Source organism: Papaver somniferum, chromosome 5, assembly GCF_003573695.1.
Source record: "Papaver somniferum cultivar HN1 chromosome 5, ASM357369v1, whole genome shotgun sequence".
Lineage (NCBI taxonomy): Eukaryota > Viridiplantae > Streptophyta > Magnoliopsida > Ranunculales > Papaveraceae > Papaver > Papaver somniferum.
Genome location: NC_039362.1, coordinates 140,222,890 through 140,249,354, shown reverse-complemented (window position 1 = coordinate 140,249,354; position 26,465 = coordinate 140,222,890). Strand labels below are relative to the sequence as shown.

Sequence of the window (26,465 nt, the reverse complement as noted above, 5' to 3'; positions counted from 1 at the left end):
GTTGTACTTGAGATACAACATTAAAAGAGACTCGCGTCTTTGCTTCTATTACAATAGGCTAATAGTTTGTCCATGGTTTGCGCATACGTTTTTCATGTTTATTGGGCCATAATGGGATCAAAATTGGCGAATCGCATATGAACTACCCTCGGTCCCTTGCAGACAAGTCCGCCGGACTAAGGCTTAAGGCCGTCCAATCTAGTGTATCATCCAACCAATCAAACACCCGTTTTCCATCAAATATATCCTCAGCCGTAGATGGTTACATAACGGCTGATATTAAATCTTGAAAAAAAAGGTCAAATTCTCTATTAATGTTCTATCTGCGTCAATTGTAATAAAAATCTCTCTCTCCTATCTTCTAGGGTTTCAGAAACTGAAACTGAAGAGGAAGAAGCTGAAAATTATCACAATTTGGAGGTTTCATCGTCAAAATTAATACCAAGATTTCGTAAGTATTTTTTCTCAATTCTCAATTCGTTTTCATGAGAATTCATTCAAGAAACTTCGATTTGCTAATTTGGGATTATAAATTGTAATTTGTAGAAACCTGAAGCGATTGTTATCAATGGCGATACGAGAGTTTCAGTTGTACAATAGCATGACTAAGCAGAAGGAGATCTTCGTAGCTAAAGAATCAGGGAAAGTTGGGATGTATGTCTGTGGTGTTACAGCTTATGATCTCAGTCATATCGGTCATGCTAGGGCTTATATTGCCTTTGATGTTCTTTATAGGTATAATTCTCATCTTCTTTCTCTTCGCCTTTCCCCTTTAGTTTATAAATTAGGTTAGGGTTTCGATTTTGTGTCCGGCAAAGTGCTAAACTCTATATTATAAAAGGCTTGAATAGCTTAAACGATCAATTTGTTGCAATGTTGTGTGGGAACGTTTAGTAGATATACCTCATTATGATAATAAAGGGAACAAATGGTGCAATTTTTGTTTAGAGGGTTTTTGCACCACATAGTGAAAATGAAAAAGAATTTCAAGAGGAGGGAACACAAATGCTTCAGAATTGATTGTTTTCTTAGTTGTTTTTATTGGTTTACAAAAGCATGCTATACTTACTAATTACTATAAAATAAATCTAAAATGCTTTTGACATTCTTTCCTTGTATTGACATAATATTGTTCGATCTTGACAAATGAAATGAGTGATTTAGTTAATACTGTGAACATTAGTAAGGTGATTAATTGCTACATCATACGTAGTGCAGTAAAACATTTATTTTTGTTTATCCTTGAGTTAAATTCCCCTTAGAAGAGCATCCAGGGTGCCTTATGGGGTTGAAACTAAATACAGTCTTTCTGTCTTTCTTTCTTTCTTTTTTCATAGTTAATTCGATGCAATTAATCATGTCATTTTACATTAAAAGATGATTAGTGCATGCCTGATTATTTTTAAGTTTGCTGCCATTTGAGCAGATACCTAAAACATTTGGGCTATGAAGTTACGTATATACGCAACTTCACTGATGTTGATGACAAGGTGAGCATGTTTTATTAGGTGTCTATTTTTTTCTTCTTCACTTTTACATGATTAGAAAAAAAATATATCTTTGTTTGGATTGCAGTGTGTTTTTTTTCTTTTTCTTTTGGAATGCAGTGTGTTATATACGTGTTTACACTTTGTAATATAAATCTAATGTCCAACTAATGTCTGCGTCTTTGCAGATAATTAATCGAGCTAAGGAAGTAGGGGAGGAACCATTGGATCTGAGTAAACGCTTCTGTGATGAGTATCTTAGGGACATGAATGATCTACAAGTCCTTGTTCCTACAGAACAACCCCGTGTTTCTGAAAACATGATCGAAATTAAAAACATGATAGCCGAGGTGCTCTAATCCCCCTTATGCTTCGTTTTATATCTTTCAGATCTGTTGGGTGGTTAATGACTTCAAGATAATCAGAGCTTATGGGTCGTGGCCTCACTTTCTTGTAGAATGGCTCACCAGAACGTGTGAACATTATAGTTGCTTCCTTTTTTTTTTATGGTTTTGGCTGCTCATTTGGAAACTATTTGTCATCTGCTTATCATGTACCTGAAATTCTATTTGGTTCTTGTCGGCAGATTATAAAAAATGATTGTGCTTATGCTGCTGATGGAGATGTCTACTTTTCGGTTGACAAATTTCCAGCTTATGGCCGGCTATCTGGGCGAAAATTAGAAGACAATCGAGCTGGTGGAGGTGGACGAGCTCAAGACAGTTTAACTTCAAGAAAACGAAATCAAAATGACTTTGCACTATGGAAGGTGAGAGAACGTGCCCTTACCATGCTTATGGTTGTTTTCTTGGTGACTTATTGTGCTTATGGTTGTTCACTTTTGGGTGGCTTATTGTCTTTGTGCCTGCAGGCTGCAAAGCCGGGAGAAATTAGCTGGGAAAGTCCTTGGGGACCTGGCAGACCTGGGTGGCACATAGAGTGCAGTGCCATGAGTGACCGTTATCTGACTTCCTCCTTTGATATTCATGGTGGAGGAATGGATCTGATATTCCCACATCACGAAAATGAACTTGCTCAGAGTTGCGCTGCCCGCCCCAACACTTGTGAAATTAAATATTGGATGCATAATGGTTTTGTCAATACGAACAACGAGAAAATGTCCAAGTCCCTTGGCAACTTTTTTACTATCCGTGAGGCAAGCGATTACTCATTATTTTTCCAGTTTAACACTGTTTATTCTTCTGTCTTCTAACCATTTCATTTTCCTTTTAGGTCACCAAATTGTATCATCCATTAGCATTGAGGTACTTCATGATGAGTACGCATTATCGGTCACCCGTCAATTACTCACTGGATCAGCTAGATATTGCGTCTGATAGGGTTTTCTACTCGTATCAGGTAAATAACCAATTTTTACTAGTAGTTGGATAGTTTTAACCAAAAGAAACTTTTACTAATGACTTTCATGATAATTTGATGGATTAGATCTGCTAGGTGCTTATTTAGTGCTTCTTGGGTGCATAATCTTCTTGCTGTCTATCAGTACAGGTGTAATAATATATTCTTAACTTCAACTGTTGGTCATGTCTTTTAGACTTTGCTGGACTGTGAAGAGGCCTTAATTCCATTTCGAGAGAAAAATCCTGAGGGATCAGTACCAAAGGGAAAAAATATTCGAATAACTCCGGAGGCTCAGGAGTGCATCAATAAATTAAAGAACGATTTCTACGCTAAAATGTCAGATGATCTCCACACTCAAGACTTCTTGAATGGTGCTCTTCAGGAAATTTTGAAGCTTATGAACAGTTCACTGACGAAGCTCAAGAAGGTATTTCCTTCCCCTGATCTATACATCCTTCTAGTACTTGTCATCAATGGCTATGCACAAATATATAGCCCACTTGCATGTTAAAGGTGTCTCTGGAGCTAAACATTTTAGGAGTTCTTTTTTAGTGCTTTGAGGTCACTTGCCTGCTCCAAAGGCAAACCATCAGATCTGATATGCCATGTGTCCAGTCTAAGAATTTCTGTCCTTCAAATACATTCCCTCTTTGTTGTATTTTCCCTAGGATTTCGTTTTCTGAAACTTCTGGAGTGATATTTTCACCTCAAGATTTTCTGATGAATATCTGAAGTCTACACAGGTTACAAAATTACACAGGAGAGGGCAAATGGATGGATCTTCATGTGGTCCTCTTGCCTGTGTCATTAGTGATTCAGAACTGTCAGTGACGGCTTAGAACAGGGTTGACATTTTCGCTTGTCATTGTTTGACTACTGAGTGTTTCAAATCTGAGATCTTGCCCAAAAATGAGAGTTTGAATTGTGTTTTAATCATTTTTTTTTTACAGTATGCAAATCATGTTTTGATATCAAATCTGAAACTGTTAACCAAATCATATCTCAATTTCAAAACCACACTGTCACTGCTACCTGCGCATATCCGTGTGCGAGTCCTGCTGCCTAAAATGATCTTGATTGTGCTTATGTTGATTGTACATTGTAAGAAACACCAGCATGGTAAAACTTCATTTGGGTTCTATAGTTGCCCACCTTAGTTTCGCATTGGTGTTCCATGCATGGAGTCTCCACTTTTTGCCCGAGTCTTATAGTGTGCATTTCCAGGCAAAGCAACAACAGCAATCGTTGTTCCTGTCCCTTGCTGAAATGGAGAAAGAAGCAAAGATGGTTTTAGATACTCTTGGACTAATGTCATCCTTATCCTATTCAGAGGTATGTCATCTTTCGTCTTAAGTCACTGATAGCCGTTTGTCTCCTTCAAGGAAAATTTCAGAGTAAGTTTAAAACAATTAAAATAATTTTCCTTCATTTTTCTAAACTACCTAAATGGTGTTGTTTACCAAACAGGTTCTGGAGCAATTGAAAGCCAAGGCTTTGACGAGAGCAAATTTGACTGAGGAAGATGTGTTGCAACAAATAGAAGATAGAACCCAGGCAAGGAGAGACAAGGATTTTGCGAAAAGTGACAAAATCAGGCGCGACTTTGAAGCTATGGGCATTGCTCTTATGGATGTGGGCAATGAAACGATATGGAGACCTTGTGTCCCAAGGTTAGAAACTGAAGAAACTGTTGCAGTAGCATCTACTGAAGTAAAACAAAAGTCAGAAACTGTTGCAGTAGCTTCTACTGAAGTAAAACCAAACTCAGAGACTGAAGAAACTGTTGCAGTAGCTTCTATTGAAGTAAACAAAATTAGCATCTGAAGTCTGAACCAAAACTTCATACAGAATTTCTGATTCAAAAAATAAACAAAATTTTGGTTTTTGTTGTTCACTTCTCTTGAGTTGTACACCAATTTTTTTATCATTTTGTAGCAGATTTAACATTAACTCAATCTAGGGTAATTAACCCTGTAGTCATAGTGATTTTACAGTTGATTAATATCGAACTAATCTGCTTGGGAATAAAAAGTTCCCAACTTTTGGTTAGTTATAAAAAAGAAATATATTGTTGGATGTTTTAGTGTAAGTTTTTCATTTCTTGTTTTCGTTTTCTGCTCAGCAACTGTTAGAATGATGATGAGAAAAAAGATTACTTAAATACATGTAACACAAGGAAAAAGATCACTTGATGAGTAATATACCACCAAGAGGATCACCATAATCTGTAAAAGAAATTTTTTGTACGACCATCGATCTAAAACTTGGTGGGTTGGCCTGAGCTGGTGGTGTAGATTAGCTTCTAAAGGGAAGACGCCAGAGACAGCATATTGGCTCCTTTCTACAAAGCCCTCGTTCTGTGCCATAATTCAGCAGCCAAGGGTCTTAATTCCCAGGGTCAAGTTTCAACCCATAAGTGGGTCCACTTCTGCAGGTCCAGTTCATTCATCAGTTTCTAGCTTAGATGTAAATTTGCTATGAAAATTTCCCCTATGCAGTTCACTTCACCGTGTTGTGATAGTAATATAATACAGTAAGAGAATACAGTAATAAGAACAACAAAATCTGCCTTTCAATTCCTTTCTCAGCAAAAGATATCTATTCTTACAAATACAACATCAAAATTGCTACCTATTTCCTATGGTGCTAGTTACATATTTCTCGGGCACAGCTTTGGCATCACCAATAACTAAGCTGGTAGTTGATGCCTGATGGATATTCATCAGGTTTCTGACAAGGGTCTGTCAGTCTAATGCAACCGTCTCGGATAGCTCATAGTCATCATTGGCATCATGTTGATTCCTCCTCACTATTACTATCCTTCCCACCGGGTCTAGCTGAAATTACCCGGTCTATGATTTGGTCTGGGACTTTAATACCGGCTGTTTCCATGTCTGCTACAATAGCTATGGCTGCATCGAGTTCCCCAAGATCAAGACACAGAGAGATGATTTCATCATACAGTGGACTACAGAAAAACAGATAAAGGTATTAGTATCACAATTTTGTTCAGATAGGAATACGGATTCAGTGTTGTTCTTCATTAGTGATATGAACTAGAATCTAGGATTTAAGGAGGAAGACCTAGTCAAACGATATTCATTAGTAAGTACTAGCTTGATCTCAGTGGAAAGAAAGTTGTTCTACAAATTTGGAAATCCAAAATGAATAAACAAATTCATCTACTATTATGAGAGGGAAATCTGAAGATTATGATTTTAAAGATAATTTGCAAGACCTAGCAGACATCTAGCATCATCTGGTGGATTGTCAAAAACAAATAACTCACAAGGAGGGGATATTCCCAAACCATCCCAATGCTTAGGGCTTAGGCTCCTTGAAGCTTGTCTAAAGCACAAAGCATATTCATCAAAAGTTCAAGGAAAGTAAGCATGCCTCATTGAACTTGTCTTCTATATCTACTTTGCATGTGAAATTCTCATTAGGACTATGTCACCAGTTGACATTTATATTACTTGTAGACTGATACAGTACCAATACTGCTGATTATATCTATTTCAGAAACTTAGAATGCAGTTTCCCAATTACCACTCTACTTTCATGTACTTCATCAAGCAATAAACTTAAAACTTACATCCCAAAGATGTAGCCAAGGCTGTGAGTAGCCTGCAAAATCTTTAGAAAGGCTGACGGGAGTGGCGCTCTAATAGCTGCCCGTAGTATCACTGCACAATCCCCAATTGTTGGTGTTCCACCCAATTCAATCACCTGAAACATTATACAAAATTACATCTCAGCTCAGAATATCACATGCTGAACTTAACATTAGTTCCGCAAGAAATATAAAGGTTAGAATGATGTGATTCTCTAATTTCCTAATTAAGTATGCAAGACTATTCCACGAACTCCGCAGACTTCCAATAGACAATCACAAAACTAAGTACCACTGGGCTTGAAAATATTACAATCATAAAGCAAGATTATAGTATGAAAACAAACATATATTTTAGAATAGCAAGCAACTCTTTCGAAGATTCCGAGTACATAAGGCATTATTATTAAATAAAAACACCAGGAGAGAGAGTAAGTAACAGAACATACCTTCACCATCACTTTAAGTGCCAAATCAACTTCCCATTCTTGCGACCACTTCTGTGGAGTTCTTTTCTTTATCTCTCTTTCCCAGGTCCATCCCCAAACATCAGCAATTGTATACATGTCTGATTCGTCAAAAATTCTTCTTTCTCTCATCAATTTGAATGCCTCATTTATATCCTCTGGAAACCAGTCGTCATCATCTGAATCCTGCACGCCCACAAGAAACAGTTTACCAAGTTGGTATAGTATGAGGCTTCCTATATGTTTGAGACTGACAAATTAAAGCCCATAATATCCTCTAAGATGCAAAAAACTAAGAAATAATCGAGAGAATTACCAATTCGTCTATTTAATGGCAGAACCATAAAAAGAAAAGGATGGTAGCTTAGATGTGAACCATTACCAAAAACAAAAACATACACTAGCGTGCGAAGAAACAGATACTTTCAGTTAAACAAAAGAATTGTAAGATCAAAATTTCATTTGCTGACCTCCATTGAAAGTCGAGACCGTCTCCTCCTTGATTTTTTTGAGGTAGTAGGTGCTTGCTCAGAATCCTTCAACAACTGGACTCCAATCATTTGTAAAGGCTTAACAGTTTCTACTTCCTTTACCTTCGCTCTATCCCCTACTTGAACTTCTGTCTGTTCAACTTCTTCCTCCTCTTCGTCGGCCTCATCTTCAGCTTCTTTTGCAACATCCTCCGCGGCATCTACATCGTCCAAGATATCTTGAAGTTCTGAATCTACTTCTACGTCAATAGCATTGTCATTCTCATGGTTTAAGCCTTCTCCAAGAAAGCGACGTTTCCAAAACTCTGTATTTCCATCCTCCAGCTTAATTCGTGAGATTAATTCATCCAGCCGTTCATCAACCTACAGAACAGATAAAAACTAGTAAGACCGCAGTGCATGAATAATTACCACGTATTATTTCTTCACAAGAAGCTCGTGAAAAGATTAGACCTCTTCCTCTTCTTCCTCTACAGGAGGAATCCAAAGAGGCCGACCACGTGAACGATTTATTCTCCTTGCTTTTTGGACTCGCTGGTAGAGCACATTTCTAGTTCCGTCAGTTGGTAAACCCTGTGCTTCCAACTCCTCCTTTAACTCGGCCACTACCATTTTACTAGCTGCCTTGGGCTTTAAGGCGTTCTGGTCGGGACCTTTTATAATCTTCTTTAACCGCTCCACTACTTTAACGTAATCAGCTTCTGATGCATTCCCTAAGACTGAAGGTCCTTCATTCCAAAGGTTCCTTAAAAGCTTGCGATGGTGAACTTTCCAATCATCAAGACAACGTTGCTTGAAAGACGTTTCAATTGGGTTTGAGTAAATAAAGCCATCCACATCAGGGTCTAGAGGAGTTTTACCTCTGCGTGGGACCCACCTCTTTCGCTCACCTGTGAGCCCTCCTTCTGCTACATACCTGGTCAACCAACGAAGAGTGTCTTAGCTTAACAAGAGGATAAATCACAAAAAAAATATTCACACCCAATTATATATATCATAAATGCTAATTCACAGAACGCAAGATGAACCACCCAAGAAGAAACTAATATAAGCCTACATACATTCATCATAAAAATATTTGTCTGAACTACAGCCTACAACACCAGCTTCACAAAGTTGATTATTTTTGAAGATGCACAAATTTAATCGGGTTTTTGATTGGTGGAGTTCCATTTTGTAATTTATATGGATGGCCAGTGGTTTGAAGTTTATTACTTGGTAATACTTAAAGAAAATTATCAGGAATGCTAGCCAAAGGTGTCCTGAAATTTTACCATACGCGTGAGCTAGAAGTTCATCTCAACTAGTCTTGGTATCTGGGCAAAGAGTGACCAAATGATAGTGGATATAGAGAAAATCGTACATCAATGGAGACAAGTGAAGACATGCTTAACCAAATGCGGAGAACGAGGAAACTGAAATGACGACTTGAAAAAGAGGAGATGAATCTCAATTAGGTAATCCCAGTTTAGGGACAGAAGGACATAAATAGAGAAACCATCACCCCATAACATTACGTATTTAATGGTGAATGACAATGCAAAAGCACACCTGGCAATATAATCAATCTCATATCCAAGCTCAGCTTCTTCTTGTAAGGGTTCAATCCAAGAGCTAACTAGCGTTCGGTATTTTCTACTCAAGATCATTGCTCTTGGAGGAATGACCTGATTATCTTTCGCCATTGTTTCCAACGCTTCAAGTAACTCTACAACTCTTCCTGATTCCAATCACATAAAAACAACTCAGAAAAATATCAAAGCAGGTGTGAAAGCACATGAATATGCTAAGAATCCTATTTAAGGATTTAGAGGGTCAAGATGTAAAAATAGTTACTCTTCAAGTTCTCAAATTCAAATTATAGATTGTTAAAAGTCTTAAAACGACACAGCTGGATAAATGACAATCACAGGAAGCACAACAAAAAAAAGAGCCATGTTGTTAATATATGTAACTAAAGTTGCATTTATTCCATCTAATAGTGGACTCACTGGGCAATATTTGAATTTCATTTAGTGCACAAGTAAATAAAGAATAAGACACCCACGAGAATATTCCAGAAAACAAAAAATTTGATGCAAGAATTTCAATCTGCCATGGAAGTTAGCATGCAAAGCCAGCCACAGCTGCATATCTCCTAAATCCTAAAGTCAACTAGCTGCTTATTGGTTTTACAGTAGTAAAGGTATTCAGCAGTTTTCATCTATTATTAAAAGACAGCTTTCTTTACTGGTTTCCTAGTAACCCACCAGTGGTCATTTTGATTATTATTCTTGGGCCAAATGAAGTCGTCGAAAGACACAGGGTTACACTCACTAGGTGTGAAGCTTCGCAGTTAAAGCCCAAATTTTTGCTTCAGGTGTAGTTTGCACTAAAATAAAAGCAACAAAAGAAAGCTCCGCCCCAGGGTGGACACAAAATTTATGAGAAAGCAAATATCGTCGAGCATTAGTGAGATGATCTCAAACCGTAATTGTAAAGGAATATCTGCTTATATTACGAACTCATACAAGTTAGGTAATTACGTTTCTACACACCATCAGTGCTTTGAAATCCATCAGAGTGGAAGAGTTAGACTAGTGGAACATTTTCGATATCTATGTCATATAGGTCTTGAACTACAAAAATCAAATTATAAATTTGTATTTTAATACACTGGATAGAAGATACGTGTCACGGCGAAGCTGAACTGGAAACACGGTAGCCACTATCTAATTGGTGAAGATGTCCATCAATGCAGACACTAATCAAAGATGACGCTGACATTCCAGTAAATCTAAACACCTGAGTACATTAGTAGATCAACATCCAAATCATGAACATAGGGTTGTTTATTAAATCGGGTACTTGTTCAATTACAATGTTATTGATAGGTTCATGTTATTGTTATCTAGCGAAATAAACATGTCTGTTAGAGTATACATACAATATTTATCATAGATCTGTTCTCTATATTATTCCACTGCTCATAAAGGTTATCAATCATAGAGTGTTTCCATGCTTTTTGACACTTAATCTGTTTAATTCCCGTATTAAAACTCAGTAACGGGGAAGTGCTCCATAGAACTGATAAGTAGAGGCCTTTGATATATAATCGTACTGAGATCAACAGACTGCACTGCTCTTCTTGGTGACAAAATGTGAAATCATAAATGTTTGGGGTCCATATAAAGTAGTATGGGAACAATTTGGTGCTGCAAGGTAACAACGAAAACAATGTGTCAAGACATACCTTCTCGACATAAAGCCCGAAGATACAAGGAAAGTGGGTCCCCGTAATTCCCATCATTATGTAAGAGTTTGGTTCCCCCTTCAAAGTGCTTGAGGGCCCGAAAATGCCTGATTGCTTCCCGGACGACACAATACTTGGTAAAGCACTCCACCAGCAACCTGGGAAGAATGTACTTTTGTTAATTTAACATGTATATACCTCCAAGAACTGAACCAGCTAGCTCTGATGGACATAGGTGATTTTATTAGCAAAAAGAAACTTGGCTACTATCAGTTTGACATACTCTGTCAGGAGTACAAGTCTTAATAGGCTCTTAGAGCATTTTTCACCCAGGAAAAACTTATAGATGATCTTGATTCTTTTAAAAAACCAGGAGAAAGTAGCGACAATCACATAGCTAATGAGTTTATCAGACCCCATTAGCAACATAATATTTTAAGTTGATACCGGTTAGGCATTTTTCCCTATATAATCAGAAAGAGATAATATCAATTGAAACTCCTGGAGTAAGAATATAACTAAACAAGTGATATGAGGTTCGAAATACAGATAAATGTGTAACCAAAAAGAACAAAAAAATAAAGGAAATAAGAGAACTAGTTTTAGTTCTTGTATACTCACGCATATGTTTTCACATTTGGTTGCAAACGTTTATGATTTTCGACCATCATGCCAAGCAATTCAGCTACATCCTGTACCCTGCACTTGAAATACAGGAAACACTTAAGGGGTAAAAATAGTACATAACAAACGTTACAGGGCCTCATAATCAATTCTTAGAGTCACAAATGAAAGTTCGGATATGAATATTCCAAGCATTGTCGGGATGCAATGCAAAATGAAGCAGGTTGATATACAGATAGTGCTTGTACTAAACGGCATCTTAAAAACGAATGGAGATTTAGTTTCGTCAATATTGTAGCAGTCTACATTTAGCTAACATGTTAACTCAGAATTGTTGGAGTCACATTTGGGAGACCATCCCACAGGTGCCCAACCCGATTACAATTTCACACCATCTTTATCTTTTATTCAACTATTTTTGTTTCATATGATTCCTCTCTATTGTACTACCTAGTCTGGCCGAATCATTTCAGCGAGTTCTAAATCTACAGCCCACGTAAGTCTTAAGTCTGATCCTTCGCTACCTTTTGACTAAAGCTACTTTACTGTAAGTCTGTTACATTAGTGGATCAACTCAGTTGATTGCTCCAACGCAAAAAGGCTGAATATTTTACAAGGATCTTCAAAAAGCTTAGCTTGTTCTTCAGAACAACGATGGTCATCATAAGATTCACTTAACTAGCAGGATCTAGTTTCCTCCATGAACCTAAAGTGTGTACAAAAAATTTTAACTCGGCATACCAACTGAAACCATTATTTACCTTGTTCACTTACATTTCAACACAGGTCAAATGACAACAAATGATAAGCAAACCCTTAAACCAACTAGGGTACCATGTGAATCTGTTAGTCCTCATTCTTCATAAACCATAACATGGTAAAGGATCCATGACAAGAGACTCCAAAAAAATTCTGATGTGGAGAATTTAACAACCAGATGCCATATATACACACCAAAGAATAATGAAATGAAATAGTTGTGATATTACTATAGATGCCATATAGACAATATGCCAGCACACTGCAACAAAAAAGCGAGACCAAATTACTTGAAAATGTGACCAAAGATCAGTGAATCGGGAAGTTCCAAAAGAATGTTACCTGTCATAAGATTCGGCTCTAGTATATGCTTGGATCACCCAATTATATGACTCGGTATCAGGTTTCATGGATTCTGACAAAAATAAGGCAGTAATCAGCACCATGGTTATGAGTACAACGAAATGCATAAAAATAAAAACTCATCCCAATCAAAGGAAGCAACCAGATCTTATTAAACATACGAAAACACCTACTCATTACTGGTTATTAGTTCATGTCACCTACTATATAGTCAGGTTGGATCCTCATGCAGAGCCTATGTATATTGTGTTATGTTCACATATACAAGGGACCCACATAGTACATGGAGATGATCCAGGGGCCAATTTTCAGTAATGATACTCCCTAAGCATGTCATCTTCGTCAAAGAGCTCAATCTAACACTTCTAATAGAATGAAGCATTGGTCAAAAATCAACAGTAAATTAATTGTTAAACCATTCAGCCAAATTTTGATGGTAACAAAAGCTTTAGAATGCGTTTTTTTTATCGGGAAACACCGCCTCTTCCCCTAGATCAGCCGTTACTTTCCAGAGAACGATTAACATTGCATGAGTATTTTGCATCTACATGGTATCGAAATGACCAAATACTTTTTTTTATCACTTATGCACATGAATCCATGCTTAACTTTCTTTCATAAAATACTTCACTAATTACATAGTCAGACCAAAACTACATTAGCTAGTAAGGCCATGAGAAGTTATTTAGCATAATTTGAGTAATTTCACTTGACTGGTAGATGTTTATTAATCCTCTGCTAGACACACAAAACATTGTTAAGCACACTCTTACTCCACTTTCTTACTGGACCTGAGATGTAACTGGCATAAACAAAATACGAAAGGGTACCATATTCATTTATGCCATACTTGTAAATCTGACTCCACATATACATTCTGTCACATGTTAAAAGTTAACCATCTTTAACTTTCCTTCAACTTAAACGTCTACCAGCATACAGGTTGACAACATAGAACTAAATATAAGAATCGTATAGTTGGATATAAAAATGAGGTTTAATTGAGAAGAAAAATACAAACCTTCTCCGTATTCCATGTTCTCAAATGTTGAAAAAGCAATCTCTGGTATTCCACATGTAGCCTACATACATTATGCACAGATGGTCACAGTATCACGTTCAGTTCAAAGCATGTGATAACTAATTACCAACTTCCAAAAGAAATTTTATTGGTGTTTAAGAGACATGATTGCACAATAGTAATCAGGAAAATTTAACCAGACAATAATAGAAGTTCCAGATATCACAGGAATGTTTCAAAAAACTTCTTATTCATTTTGTTGGTATTGATGCATGTAAAACCAATTGACAATGGTGTAGAGTGGACATAAAGTATCATGACAAGTGGAGTAGAGTGGCCATGTAAAGTATCCAACTTAAAACCAATTAACAATAATAAGAGTATCATTATGTAAGATACTAATACATACTTGGTTTACTCTCAATATCCATGTGGGATTATTTATTCTATTCTCAACACTGCCGCTCATGTGCAACAACATCTTCAGACTAACACGTGGCACCTAACCGATCAAAATGAAGTGGAGTCTGAGTAGCCTTTGGTCTATTCTCGTATGGGGCAACTTCGACGCCATGATAAGTTTGTGAGCATCCAGGATCTACTGGCTTTTCTAGGCTCTCAATATATATGTGGGGTAACTATACTCTCAAGATTTCTAAGTAACAAGTCTCATTCTTAGAATTGAGTGGAAACTTTTTGTAACAAAAAAAACAGCTCAATGGTTTACAAACTTCTATCCAGAGGAAGCCTCCAATCCAACCAAGCTTAATAATATTGTTTAATTTGATCATAAAGGGATAGCACTTTCTATGTTAAACTTCTAATACTAGAGAGAGTTCTGCTTGGGGTCCTTTGAAATTTTTAAAATTGAGACCTTAGGCCTTGTACTTAAAATTGAGAACTGAAATCTGGTGCAAAGTGGATGGAAGAACTACAAAATATCTGAGTGTGTCAAATGTCTGTCTGATCTGTTGCACAGCAAGAAAAAAGCCCATCCTATTCTGTTTTTTTGTTAGTAGTGTTCATATAGTTGATATTTGGGAACTGTCACTCTGTCAGAGGACAAAAACTATGCAACTAAAACAAGTTTTAAAATCACCAAACATAATTAAAAAAATCATTTGTCTACCAGTTAATTTTTTTTATTTTTAAAGAGTTTCTTCTGTTGAAAGGAACAACGATCACAATAAGTTCAGATATGATTTCGAGATTAGCCAAAGAGAAGAACTGACATATTACAGTAGTATGTGAATGCTTACCTGTACGCTAAGAAGACAATTAAAGTGAGATGTATTTGCCATTCGACCAGCTGCTTCCATCTCGTATGCTATCGTTAAAGCATTAGAATGATCTCCGACCTTACAATCTTCGGAAATTAAAAGATCATACAGTTCATCAGTGGCTCTTAAGCCACCTTTTGCACCCTTCAGGAACACATTGTTGGCATCATCCAAATGTTTGTTTCTGACGAGCTCCTCTGGTGTCCACAACTAAATTAGTATCAGCTCTGAAACCTAATTTTAGTGAGAATTGTAAGTAAACAATATTAGGTCTTACCAACAAGAATTAGCCAAGATTGCCGAATGTCATAGTTTAACTTTTCCATAGCTGCAAGAATTTCTAAGCCTTTGATGGCTTGACCTTTGCCGCCAAACAGACGAATCAATGCCAAAAATGTTTCAGGAAGAGGACGAAGCCCTGCACTCAACTCCCTCCTTAGTGACAGCATCTACATTGTTTATATGAATCTAATATCAGTACATTTAGATCATCACCTAAAACCACAAACTGAGTTGTAACGATAGTCTGAAAGAACATTATAATAGTCGTTTTCCTAGATGTAGCAAGCCTGAAATTTTAAAATTCGCAGCAGCCCTGCATGTAAGCACCTACTCCCCCCCCCCCCCCCCTGACATGACGTGTTATCGTGAGAAAATACATAACTGCTAAAGCCTTTATGTGCTTTAAATGTTGTTCTTAGGTAATCTGCATACTTCTCTACAAAACACATTGACTAGCAAGGAAAAGGAAAGCTAAGATTTAACGTTGTATTTCAACCAATTGGATTTGATGGAACGAAGGAGGAACTGACAAACAAACAAAAGTAAATAACAAAAAACAAGATTTGACAGGATCCTAAATGTTCCACATTAACCAGTATGGGATCCCACATGATAGTCTACTGGTTTGAATTCTCTTTCAGGGATAGCAATGCATTCTCTCACTTTTGGTCAGAGCCTAGACCCACATCATTGCCACCCTTAAAATAGTCATCCATACTAGCACTTTCTCTTTATGTAGAGGAAGAGTCAAGTCTAATACGGTCAACAAATCAAACCCTAATTGTCTCATTACTAATCCAAATCCCCACCCAAAATCATCTGCATCCATTACCAAATTGTGTGCTGAATATTCAACTGGTAACTATCCAAAATGTTATTATGCGTTATCACCTTCTGCATTCATGGGTACTTAAAACCACATCTACACCACTAAACGAAGCCATTCTTCAAATAGGTGGACTACCCACAATGTGATTAGTCTGTCATTGTACTCGCAGCAACAGCTATCACTAAATTGGATATTGTACAAAAGCTTTACTAGTGTCTCTAGATAAACATTACACTATGGAATGCAAATTGGTGTTCAGTTATCTCATCCTGTGGCAACAATTTTCATTACTCTACTCATAAATTTAAATTCAGAAAAAAAAAGCAGAAAAATCAAATGAAATGGGGATTTTGTAAAAATTACCGCGCCTTCATCGTCACCGTTAAGTGAATGAGAAACAATCAATCCATGAAAAGATCTGGGACCTGGTTTCAAACCAGCAGCAATCATATCATACATAACATTAGAAACACCAGAAACATCACGATTTCTTGCACGGTCCATTAATTCCTCCATGAATGTAAATCTCAATCCTCTTTCAGCAGCTGATAATGAATTCGAAGAAGATGAATCATCTTTTTTAGGTTGTTTTTTTCTTCTGGTTGTTATCTTTTTGGTTAAAATTGCTGAAACACTGACACCATTATTTAACTTATGGGAAGAAGAAGATGAAGTGGATAAGAAGAGAGTAGATGATTTTGTTTGTTCCTTTGAAGTGAAGAATGTTGTTGGTGTGTAGGTTAAGAAGAGTTTCGCCATTTTTGATGATTTCTAAGGTTTTTAACACCTCTTCTCCATACCAGTAGAGAAGAAGAAGTGAGAGTAAAAGAGAAATTGAAATTTTGGATAAGAGGATTTCAGGGGTTTAAGGAGAGAGAAACTACTATTTCATTTCAACTTATTTACTTAGAATTTTATACAGTACCTACTTTCTTTTATTACACAAAGCTTACACTCTTGTACTGTGTTTACATGGTTTTGTTGTGCCGGTAAAAAATTATTGTGCCAATCAAACTTGCTTCTCCAGGTCTAGATTGTCTCTTTACACACTCTTGAGCATTTTTTGATTGATCATGGAAATGGAACGAGGTCAAAAAAACAGTATTGTTAGAACGGTTTTCCTGACCCTTACAACCAATTTTTGATGGTAACTACTGGACGCCATTACTGTGATAATTGTGGTTGCTTCCAGCGGCTATTTTTAAAGCATTGTCCTCAGAAGCTTCTTAATTGCTCAAATGTGTAACCGTGTGTCCAGTATTCTACTCCAAAAAAAAAGAAGTTTCAACTATAACTGGAACCTGTATAATGATTAAAAGAATAAAAAGTCTCAGTTTCGCCTTTCCTCAATCTTGTTACTAAAATCTAGTTCTGGATAATGAAGATGATATTAAAAAAAGAGTGATTACAGTACCGTACTAAAATTCAACTAAAACAAGCACTTCACTAGGATATTGTGTTACCATGCCACTATCATATTTTTCGTAGAAGCAACAACAACATCTGATTAGCGACCCGACTAGAACATAAGATTCAGCTCTAGTATAACATCTGATTAGGAACGCAACTAGAACATTAAACTACCTCCTTGTTTCAGCAGAGTATTGGGGATCATTTCAGCAGAGTATGGGGGATCACAGATGATATATGAATGACCCTGGCGCTTTGTCCCAATGACTGCATTCCTGAAGGAGGTTCCTGGAGGATGCACTGCCTCAGAGGGAAAAACAAGTGAACCAGAGGCAAAATCTAAGCTACAGATACAACGAAAAATACAATTACCTGATTAAACAGATTATGGATGGCCATATATCAAAGAAACTTATCTTCGGATGAATTTAGTAACTTATCTTCGAATTCTACTTTTTATTAGGCATAGCCCCAGTATAAGAACCTGGGTTTACTGAGACTAAGCTCTCCACATAACTGTCTATCTCGTACAACTTTCTCAGTATATATCCCGGACTGAAGTTCTCAATTCTTTTCAGAAGGATCTTTACAATCCTAGTTCTCTCCCACTTTGGGTCATATACTATAATCGCAGTGTCTTCCCCTCCATCCATCTTATCCCCTGCATCCAATTGAATCTCTAATAGGATCTCACCGTTTCTCAGAGACACAGTCCTCCTTAAGTAGTGAAAAGATGGAATATCCACTGTCATTAGTTGGTCCATCTCCAACAGTTTGGTCCATGACTCCCTCACTCCATAATGCTGCATCACCCATACCTCGAAACCAACACTACAAAGCATGCATAGACACCCTCCTAGCAAACCCACAAATTTATAATCAAATTTGTCCAAATTTTCAGGTTGGTGTATTTCTGCGAAAATCTCATCTTTCATATCAAAAGAAAGTAAAACTTGTAATCCATTACCTGAAAATGATTGGGCTAACCAATGAAGAGCTCCATTTAGAAACACCCCAGGGAACACAGGAAATCTTACATTATTATATCCTTTGGCAAGTTTATACGGAATGGATGAAATCGTTTTCCATGAATCTGAACCTAATGTATAAACCCCTACGTAGGAAACATTCAAATATTCTTCAGAATTAATAACTGCTACAACCTTGTAATCCTCAATCCCGCAATCGTAACCAAACCCATAACCAATTTCAGCAATATACTTCATTTGATGCACATATGGTTTCATATATCTTGGTTTCCTATATGTAGATATTAATTTAGTCTCATTTGTCGCTGGATTCCAAATGTATCTAGCAAGATAACCATCTGAAGTGACAAGTACCCAAAAATCGAGTCCCTGCCGTGAGTGGATGATCAATCTCTAGAATCCCTTCAGATAATGATCTTGTTGATAATACTAGTGGATCATAATCTATAGAGTACAATTGCTTTTTACATTTTGTTAAAAGGAGCTTAATATTTCCACTTTCAACATCATGCTTAAGTTTAAGTTTACTACACTTGAGTGCCGCTGCCGGTCTTTAGAATAGAAGAAAATGTTACTCTTGTTCGATGTTGGTTACATCGTATGGTGAGACCAATGAACAATGACAATTTTTGGGAAAGAGTATTGGGACATTTTGTAGCATCGCGGAACGAAGCCATAGGAAACAGTAAGAGCCTCGAACTAAGAATTGCATTCATCACTAAGGAAGTCAAACATTATACGGAAGTTTTGTGGATGGTTCATCGTAGCTATTCTGGATTATTCAACGAAGAACTGGTGAGTATCTTACCTTTTTCCTCACTGATCAACTGCATCATAAATATCTGAACTTGTTGTTTCTCTGTTTTACAGAAAACCGTCGCTCAGACCAAGTTTACTGAAAAAAGCGGAAGAGAGTTTAAGCATTTTGAATGCTATGAACTCTACAGAGAGAATGTCGCTGGATTTGATGTAGTTTGATGTTTTTGTTGTGGATTTGATATTATTTGCAAGTTCAAATTGTAATAAATTTCGCTTAATCTGAAGTGGAAATCTCTATTTTGAAATCTAAATATTTTTATTCATTGATGCCAATTCTTTTACAAGATATAAACTTAGGCAATAATAAAACGCACTAACAACTTCAATAAAAATCAAGTACAAGTTTTGGACTCCTGTTTATCTTCATTTGACGTATCTTCCATTCAACGCGTTCTTTGACAGTTTCGCCTTTGTTTTTGAATTTTTTTTTGTTAACTTTCAAAACTGGAGCTCTTCTTTGCATTTTAGCGAAACATTTTCTTGGAGTAACTTCAAAAACTTGCACTTCCCTCTTACAATTTTCACTCTTTTTAAAACCTCCACATATCTTAGAAACAACGGATTCAAGTTTTGCATCGCAAGAAAGTGTGATCGCCTTTTCAGCCATTGAGAAATAGATTTTAGAAGAGAAAATTCAAGAGAAGAGAAAATTCAAGAGAAGTGGATTTTGGTGTGAGTGAATTGTTTGAAATTGATGGTAATTTATAGAGGTAAAAAGTGAATTTTGAATTTTTTAAAAAATACCCGTTGGCGTTTTTGCTATAAACGCCAGCGACTTAAGTTCAAGCACCACGTTGAAGTTTTGAACGCCAGCGCTTGTCCTTCTTTCGCCGGTGCTTTACCCAGAATCTCCAGGGTTTGTCTTTCGCTCGCGCGATTAGTTGTCTAACGCCAAGTGCTTTACCATTGTGGAAAAACCAGTTTGGCCATCCACCTGGCTCAACAACAACATGGGTTTGTTCATTCCCATAGGAATTGCCCTTAACAAAACAGGTCCTTACAGGGGTGTATTGGATCAGGATTTATCTAGATAAAATTAGATACTAGTTTTACCTGAATCTAGTGGATTTATAATGTTTCTTAAAGAATCTTTAAGATTCTTATAGATAAATGATTCTGGATTATAATGGATTGCTTTAGGAGTAATTAGATTTTTAAAAGTTAAAGTATATTACCAATTAGTAATGTGAAAACTACTGGGAGACCCATTCTTCGGATCTTTCCCATTGTGAAACCCACGCCCAGAAATCTGAAGGCGCGCACCCATTTTCTAGGAAAAAAATATTCTCAAACTCATATTTTATAAAATTTTGTTTCGTTCTTTTTTCTTCTTCTTCTTCTTCTTCTTCATCTTCAATTCATTTTCTTCAACAGCGCCACCAACCCATCATCCATCTTTTAATTTTGGATCAATTTGATTCAACACTCAACAACCCATTCATCTTGTTAACCTCCACCTATTCACAGATTCAACCATTTGATCTTCAGAGCAGATCTATCTTCTCCTTTTGAGTTCAACATGAAACCCATAATCATCTTCATATTCAAACCACCGACGCCTTATCAACAATGTCATCTGTATCTCTCAAGAACACCGAAACCCTAACTTCAATTCCTTAGTCCCATCTGTTGAGTAGCGACACAAAAATTCCCTTTTCAATTATGCTCAAACCCACACAAATTCGCACCAATCTTCACCCAATTTCAGATCTGAAATCACACCCACTAATTGTTCCATTGTTTCTCTAAGTCATGGTAACAAACTAAACATAATCGATGTTTAAACAATCAAAGAATATTAGGCTGCACACGAAAAAAATAGACGATTAGGGCTGTAGAAAAAGATAGTTGAATCTCGTATGTGAAGAAAGTGTTCTCGTATGCCATTGCTTATCAATTCGTTTTCTTATCTTATTTTTTAGTTGTTGTGCTGCTGTGAATAGGAGTTATGATTCAGAAGAGAATTCAGGGTTTGGAGACGGACACAATATAATATCTACGTTATGGCTGTCATGCACTTTTAAGGATGAATGCTTACAAACTATTAAAAGAGTAGAGATGAGTGGTTTGATGAAGGAAATAATATCTACGTTATGCAGATATTTTTTTTCTTAGTATTGAAACCAACAAAAAACAAAGTTGCATAACTTGTTATGCACCTACAATAATATCTACATAACAAGTTATGCATCCAAAAATATGACTGCATAATGCATTATGCATCGAGAAAATTGTTGCATAATCTTTTATGCATCGAGAAAATGGATGCATAACCTGATATGCATCATTTAAATATGGCTGCAGAACGCATTATGCACCAATTTTTTCTGTACGAACTAAAATCAACCAAAACAATGGGTACATAACTTGTTATAGATGCATAACTTTGTTATGCAGATACATAACTTGTTATCCAGTCGAAAAAATGGTTGCATAATTCGTTATGCATTTTTTTTGGAGGCTGCATAATGAATATGCAGTCAGTTTTCAAAAAATTTCCCTAAAACGATGATCACCTCTGATTTTTTCGTGAAAAACAAAAATTTGATATTGTTGTTTGTACGTATTGCGTAGCTTTCTTTAAAAGATTTCCAATGATATAAAATTTGTAAAATTTCAAGGCGCGGATTTTTAGATACGTTATATCCAAGTTGCGTTGCCAATTATACCCCTGAAAAATTAGGATGCATAACGAGTTATCCCTGAAAAAACAGTATGCATAACACGTCATGCAGATGCATAAACCGTCATGAAGACAAGTTTTAATAATTTCGGATAATGTCACGGTATCCAAAATTAATTGTGGGCCTGACAATGAGAATATTTTTTTTTGGGTCTCCCCCTAAGTTTCCCATTAGTAATATATTTGAAAAAACTAAGGTCATCATGATTCCCTTGAAAAAAATCCAAAAATTGAGATGGTGGGTGGAGGTGGTGGTGGGCTATGGTGGTTGGTGTGTGTGTGGTGTGGTGGTAGCAGGGATGGTTGGTGGCGGCGGCGGTGGTCAGTGGTGGTGCTGGTGAGCGTGGGCGGTGGTGGTTGGTGTGTGGCAGTGGTGGCAGCGGTGGTGGCAGCGGAAAAACATAACATTTTGTGATAAGAAAAAAATTGTCCACAAGAATCCATGAAACTCTTGTGGTTTTGGTTAAGATTTATATGAGATAATAACATACATGTTTTATGTTTTGCCTACAAATATCCATAAGAATCCATATATATCTTGTCTTTTAACTATTCTAAGAAATCCTAACTAAATTGAATACCTAGGATATTTGTGGAATCTAAAACAATCCTTATTGAATACCATGAATATTTAAATTCTTACATATCCTAATCGAATACCTACGAGTTTAGATTGTTAAATATCCATATAAATCTTAATCCAATACACACGTGTAAGGTTCCATAGCATAGCGGGAAACTGGAACGAAAAGGGAAAAAAAGAAAAAAAACGTCTCGACCTTTTCAAGACCCTAGAAATCTAAAAATTCCGAAGTTCTTCTTCGTCAACAACAAAATCCCTCCGAAACCCCAAATTGAAGAAATTGTAAGAAAACAGTGTTGAGTCAGTTGCCCGTACAAAGCCGGATTATCTTCCACCACCATAGATTCAACAAAGAAGTACGGTACAGCTCTACAGGTAAATCTCACGCTTCATAAACCCTAATTATTCAATCTTTTAAGACAATTATTGAATCCATGAAACAGTGATGAAGTTCTTCATATATATATATATTTTCTTTCCATAACTTACTTGATCAATGGTTTCTCCTCAAGTGTCCTAAAACTTGTGAGAGAAATTATCAAATTTTCAAAATTTTGATTGATGGAATAGGGTTTAATTGAAAAGCTTGATAGCAGTAAATCTAGTGTGTGAAAGACACTAGCCCACATAGGATAAGCATTTACCGTTCTATTTTGGTTCTATCTAATATATGATTTCAATTTGAAGGAATTAAGCTTTCATTGTTCAGGAGGAATTTACATAGACTCGGTGGTGTTGACTTTCTCGGCTTGTCCTATTTGTGACGTTACAGTGCCTTCAACTGGGATTGAAACGTATTATCATATGTGCTTTTGTTAGTTTTGGCTTTCTTATAAGTTTTGGTATTGAATTCAAAAGCTGCATTTTCTGATGTTTTGGACAAACAAATACAGGCATGCAAACAATCATTTTGAGGAGGAAGAGAAACTTGCAAAGGACATGAAGTTGTCTCAACAACTTGCGAGGGAGGACATGGAGTTGGCTCAAAAAATTGCCCTTGGACCAACTAGACCTCCTAATAGAGTATGTTATTCACTATCTACATCTTTATTGCTAGTACATAAAACTGACTGAGGAGAAAGAGACACAAACTGTGTCTTATTGGAATCTAAACATCAAAGAGTTTAGATTGATACCCCTGGTTACCTGGTGTTTAATATCTTGTTTATATGTGGTTCTCGAGTCAAATCAACGCATGCTACTAATGCAGTATCTGAAAACTAAAACAAATCGTTCCGAATATCTTCGTTAGGTGAGTTTTTCGAAGTTGCTCCTTAAAAACCCATCTGCAGGATAATCCGATATTTGGTACCAGTTGTTTTCAATCTGATTATGGAGATGATTCAGAACCGAGTACCTCAAGATGTAATAGTAGGACGATTGACGATGCAGATTTATCTATTCCAGAGAAAATTTCCTGTTTAGTTAGTTTACGAATTAGAAGCTTTTACTATAAAGTTGAAGGGGGTATCATGGCTTTGTTGAGGAGATGTTTAGAATTGGAAAGAGAAAATTCGGCTTTATAGATCATTTTCAGTCTGTTGAATCAGAAGATCGAGGGTGGGAATGTGGATGGCTTAACATCCAAATGATATCCTCACATTTGTTAATGCAAAAGCAAGAAGCCAAGGAAGTAATGTTTGGCGGGTCAGGATTTGTTCCTGATATCGCGTCACTCCAAAGATGGCTCGAGATTGCTTCGCAGAGAGGTTTTGAAATTGAAAGTTGATGGAATTAGATAGACTTCCCCTATCAGGGCAGTAACGTTGTGTTGTTCGTTCATTGACATATTATATATATAGATTAGCTATCGTGGATGGTAGTGTAAGAGTGCACACCTAGGTGCTAGGATTGTCTACACACCATAAGATAAAAACACAAGCTGCACCCAATCATTGTGTTTGAGGGAAGTAAGTAAAACACTCTTTGTGACGTTAGATGTCCTCATGATCCGTAAACAGAGGCCTTTATGCCTTGATCTAAGGCTGAAACTTGAATTGAGCAACGATCACTAGCTTGAATATTTTGGCTTAATATCAGTTACTCGCTAATACTAAAACTTTTAACGTATCCATGTGGTCACGGCAAATTTTACCAAGCTTGAAAACTAGAAAACATAATCCTAAAGCCAATTTTCACTAATTCACTTCAAAATCTGCTGCCAAGGCTGTTGCCAAAGCATTAAGGTTTTTTATTTTTCATTTTACTTAAGTAAATTCCATTTCTGATTATAGCTTACCTTACCTTCATCTATATGCCTTTTTTTTTGCAGCGAATGACCCATTCCACTCGAGTGAAAGGCACCGGAGCATCAAAAACACTTGTTGCCATGAACCTATCATCTTCCACTTCTAAGTCTGATGTGTGAGTATATATGCCTTACACTTTCTGACCTTACACTTTCTGACCTTTGTCACATTTCAGTTCACTGTCTTATTACTCTTTTGTCGTAGGATCGAGTTCTTTAAATGGCCCGGGGATATTGTTGATGTGCGTTTCTCTTATTATCCTAGTGGAGAATTCAGGGGTGTATGCCATATTGAGTTTGCAACTGAAGAAGCTGCAAAGAAGGTAGACTTCCTAGCTTATGCTTCAGGATTGCTTCAGAATTATTGCAAATTCTGTATTCTAACTTGTACTAGTACCTCATGGTTAATTTACCATTGCAGGCAATGAAGCTGAATGACAAATATTTATTGGGCAGTAAGGTAAAACTTGGATTTTCTCGTGAATCCATTTTTGTTCGAGGTTTCGATACTTCTTCTGGAATCAACGAGGTATAGCAAGTTCCTGCAGATCTTATTATTTTCTGTCAATTGGTTTGTTCCACACTCGATTTAATTCCCCGACAAACAGATCCGGAGCTCCCTAAAAGAGCATTTCTTATCTTGCGGAGAGATCTTATGGATGCACATTCCAAAATTTCATGACACTGGTGTTGCTCGCGCGTTAGTAGTCTATGACGTTGTGCTTTGCAATCCCTTCTAAGTATTTTTAGTTACAATCAGTGCCGTATCTTGATTATATTTTATAAAAATGTTAAATCTTCTTCGTGGAGGTATGGTTATGACTTATGTCAACAAGTTTTTTTGTTTTTTGAATTTTTTTTTTTGTTCCACAAACCCATTCTAACGTTGATGCTTTTGTATTTGCAGGATTGCTTTCATTGAATTTTACCACCTCAATGCTTTCCCAAAAGCACTTGCGATGAATGGGCATAAACTTGGTGATTATCCCTTGACAATTGAAGATGCGACACCATCAAACCTTAATGTTACAGGAACGGGTGGTAGAGCTGTATCAGGAGGACGTTTTGGTCCTTATGGTAGCCCAACTTATATTCATACGTTCTTACTGCGATCTGATAGAGGTTATGGTGGTGCTGGCTTAGGAAGTATTGGAAGCCCCTATCATCATCCTTCAGGTTAGTTTGCTGTTCCCAATTTTTTCTCATAAACATGTATGTAAAAATCTTTGGTTTGTTGTGTCCATATTCAAATTCTAAACCCAAACCAATTCTTAAAATGCAGGAAAGAAAATCAAATTTGATTATGATGAACCTGAAGGGGAGGAAACTGCTCAGAGTGCATGCACTCAATCCACTGTCTAAAAATCATTATTATCCTAGAAATAGGGCCTAATTTATGGTTAACCTATTTGTAGTAGGGTATCTTCAGGAAGCTGTATGATTTATTTTGGTAGTTTGGGTTTATTTATGAAATAGTCAAAGCATATAAATTATACTTTTATTTATTTATTTTTTGATAAGAAAACTTTTATTTATTGATAAAAGGAAGTTTATATTACATATGATGGGATCTAATATGAGTTGCACGCTCAGCGTGTCCACCTAGAACGTCAGCGCTCTAGTGTCCCTGCTTCTCCCCTTAATTGGCGCGAGTTGCTAGTTCTATTATAGGCTGTTGTTGTCTGGTAGATAATACTTGTTGGCGTATGAGTAGTATCAGGGGTAATCAAGTGCTTGTTGGCCCTCCGCACTAAGCGGTGAACGATAAGCCAGATTTACCCAACAAATGTTGAGCGTTAAGGACGTTGATGTAGCATCTGGTGTCTTGTAGCGTCTGCATGGACTTGTTCATGCGCACGGGTCACTCATCAGGGTCAACTCTCCCAACGGCTATGCTGTCAGTATGTGAACTTGTCAAATCAC

The 26,465-nt window shown here is 36.7% G+C and overlaps 4 protein-coding genes across 5 annotated transcripts; 2 read left to right on the top strand and 2 right to left on the bottom strand.

Moving 5' to 3' along the window:
• Window positions 1–323: 323 nt before the first annotated feature.
• Window positions 324–4,925, top strand: LOC113282946 (cysteine--tRNA ligase 2, cytoplasmic-like). Of its 2 annotated transcripts, XM_026532053.1 has the most exons (10): window positions 324–451; window positions 547–735; window positions 1,427–1,490; window positions 1,676–1,837; window positions 2,074–2,256; window positions 2,359–2,643; window positions 2,721–2,846; window positions 3,043–3,276; window positions 4,074–4,181; window positions 4,317–4,925. In XM_026532053.1, the coding sequence occupies exons 2-10, from the start codon at window positions 569–571 to the stop codon at window positions 4,671–4,673; spliced, it is 1,686 nt and encodes a 561-aa protein (XP_026387838.1). In that variant the 5' UTR covers window positions 324–451; window positions 547–568; the 3' UTR covers window positions 4,674–4,925. The 2 variants fall into 2 exon arrangements, with proteins under 2 accessions (XP_026387838.1, XP_026387839.1); XM_026532054.1 differs by lacking the exons at window positions 324–451; window positions 1,427–1,490 and having other exon boundaries at window positions 603–735.
• A 399-nt stretch (window positions 4,926–5,324) lies between these two features.
• Window positions 5,325–16,686, bottom strand: LOC113282944. The gene is made up of 13 exons (XM_026532052.1): window positions 16,174–16,686; window positions 14,977–15,148; window positions 14,679–14,896; window positions 13,420–13,480; window positions 12,378–12,450; window positions 11,274–11,351; window positions 10,653–10,810; window positions 8,972–9,140; window positions 7,874–8,336; window positions 7,400–7,783; window positions 6,912–7,115; window positions 6,445–6,578; window positions 5,325–5,817 (listed from the first exon to the last, which is right to left on the bottom strand). Exons 1-13 carry the CDS (start codon window positions 16,567–16,569, stop codon window positions 5,640–5,642), a joined length of 2,688 nt encoding a protein of 895 aa, XP_026387837.1. The 5' UTR covers window positions 16,570–16,686; the 3' UTR covers window positions 5,325–5,639.
• Window positions 16,687–17,153: 467 nt separating this feature from the next.
• Window positions 17,154–18,530, bottom strand: LOC113277887 (F-box/kelch-repeat protein At3g06240-like). Its single transcript, XM_026526858.1, has 2 exons — window positions 17,593–18,530; window positions 17,154–17,508 (listed from the first exon to the last, which is right to left on the bottom strand). The coding sequence occupies exon 1, from the start codon at window positions 18,465–18,467 to the stop codon at window positions 17,670–17,672; it is 798 nt and encodes a 265-aa protein (XP_026382643.1). The 5' UTR covers window positions 18,468–18,530; the 3' UTR covers window positions 17,154–17,508; window positions 17,593–17,669.
• A 4,072-nt stretch (window positions 18,531–22,602) lies between these two features.
• On the top strand, window positions 22,603–26,089 carry LOC113282943 (nucleolin 2-like). Its single transcript, XM_026532051.1, has 9 exons — window positions 22,603–22,669; window positions 22,982–23,088; window positions 23,188–23,317; window positions 24,567–24,658; window positions 24,748–24,865; window positions 24,964–25,071; window positions 25,151–25,242; window positions 25,450–25,718; window positions 25,825–26,089. Exons 3-9 carry the CDS (start codon window positions 23,234–23,236, stop codon window positions 25,902–25,904), a joined length of 843 nt encoding a protein of 280 aa, XP_026387836.1. The 5' UTR covers window positions 22,603–22,669; window positions 22,982–23,088; window positions 23,188–23,233; the 3' UTR covers window positions 25,905–26,089.
• The last annotated feature ends 376 nt before the right edge of the window (window positions 26,090–26,465 follow it).

Excerpts from the sequence above, each read along its gene's own strand:
- LOC113282946 (XM_026532053.1), top strand. The coding sequence starts at position 569 with ATGGCGATACGAGAGTTTCAGTTGTACAATAGCATGACTAAGCAGAAG. Across the intron at positions 1,838-2,073 it reads TTAAAAACATGATAGCCGAG|ATTATAAAAAATGATTGTGC; the intron begins GTGCTCTAATCC and ends TCTTGTCGGCAG. Across the intron at positions 2,847-3,042 it reads GGGTTTTCTACTCGTATCAG|ACTTTGCTGGACTGTGAAGA; the intron begins GTAAATAACCAA and ends CATGTCTTTTAG.
- LOC113282944 (XM_026532052.1), bottom strand. The coding sequence starts at position 16,569 with ATGGCGAAACTCTTCTTAACCTACACACCAACAACATTCTTCACTTCA. Across the intron at positions 13,481-14,678 it reads ATTGTCTTCTTAGCGTACAG|GCTACATGTGGAATACCAGA; the intron begins GTAAGCATTCAC and ends TAATGTATGTAG. Across the intron at positions 10,811-11,273 it reads CCAAATGTGAAAACATATGC|GTTGCTGGTGGAGTGCTTTA; the intron begins GTGAGTATACAA and ends CATTCTTCCCAG.
- LOC113277887 (XM_026526858.1), bottom strand. The coding sequence starts at position 18,467 with ATGAAACCATATGTGCATCAAATGAAGTATATTGCTGAAATTGGTTAT.
- LOC113282943 (XM_026532051.1), top strand. The coding sequence starts at position 23,234 with ATGAAGTTGTCTCAACAACTTGCGAGGGAGGACATGGAGTTGGCTCAA. Across the intron at positions 24,659-24,747 it reads TCCACTTCTAAGTCTGATGT|GATCGAGTTCTTTAAATGGC; the intron begins GTGAGTATATAT and ends CTTTTGTCGTAG. Across the intron at positions 25,719-25,824 it reads CCCCTATCATCATCCTTCAG|GAAAGAAAATCAAATTTGAT; the intron begins GTTAGTTTGCTG and ends CTTAAAATGCAG.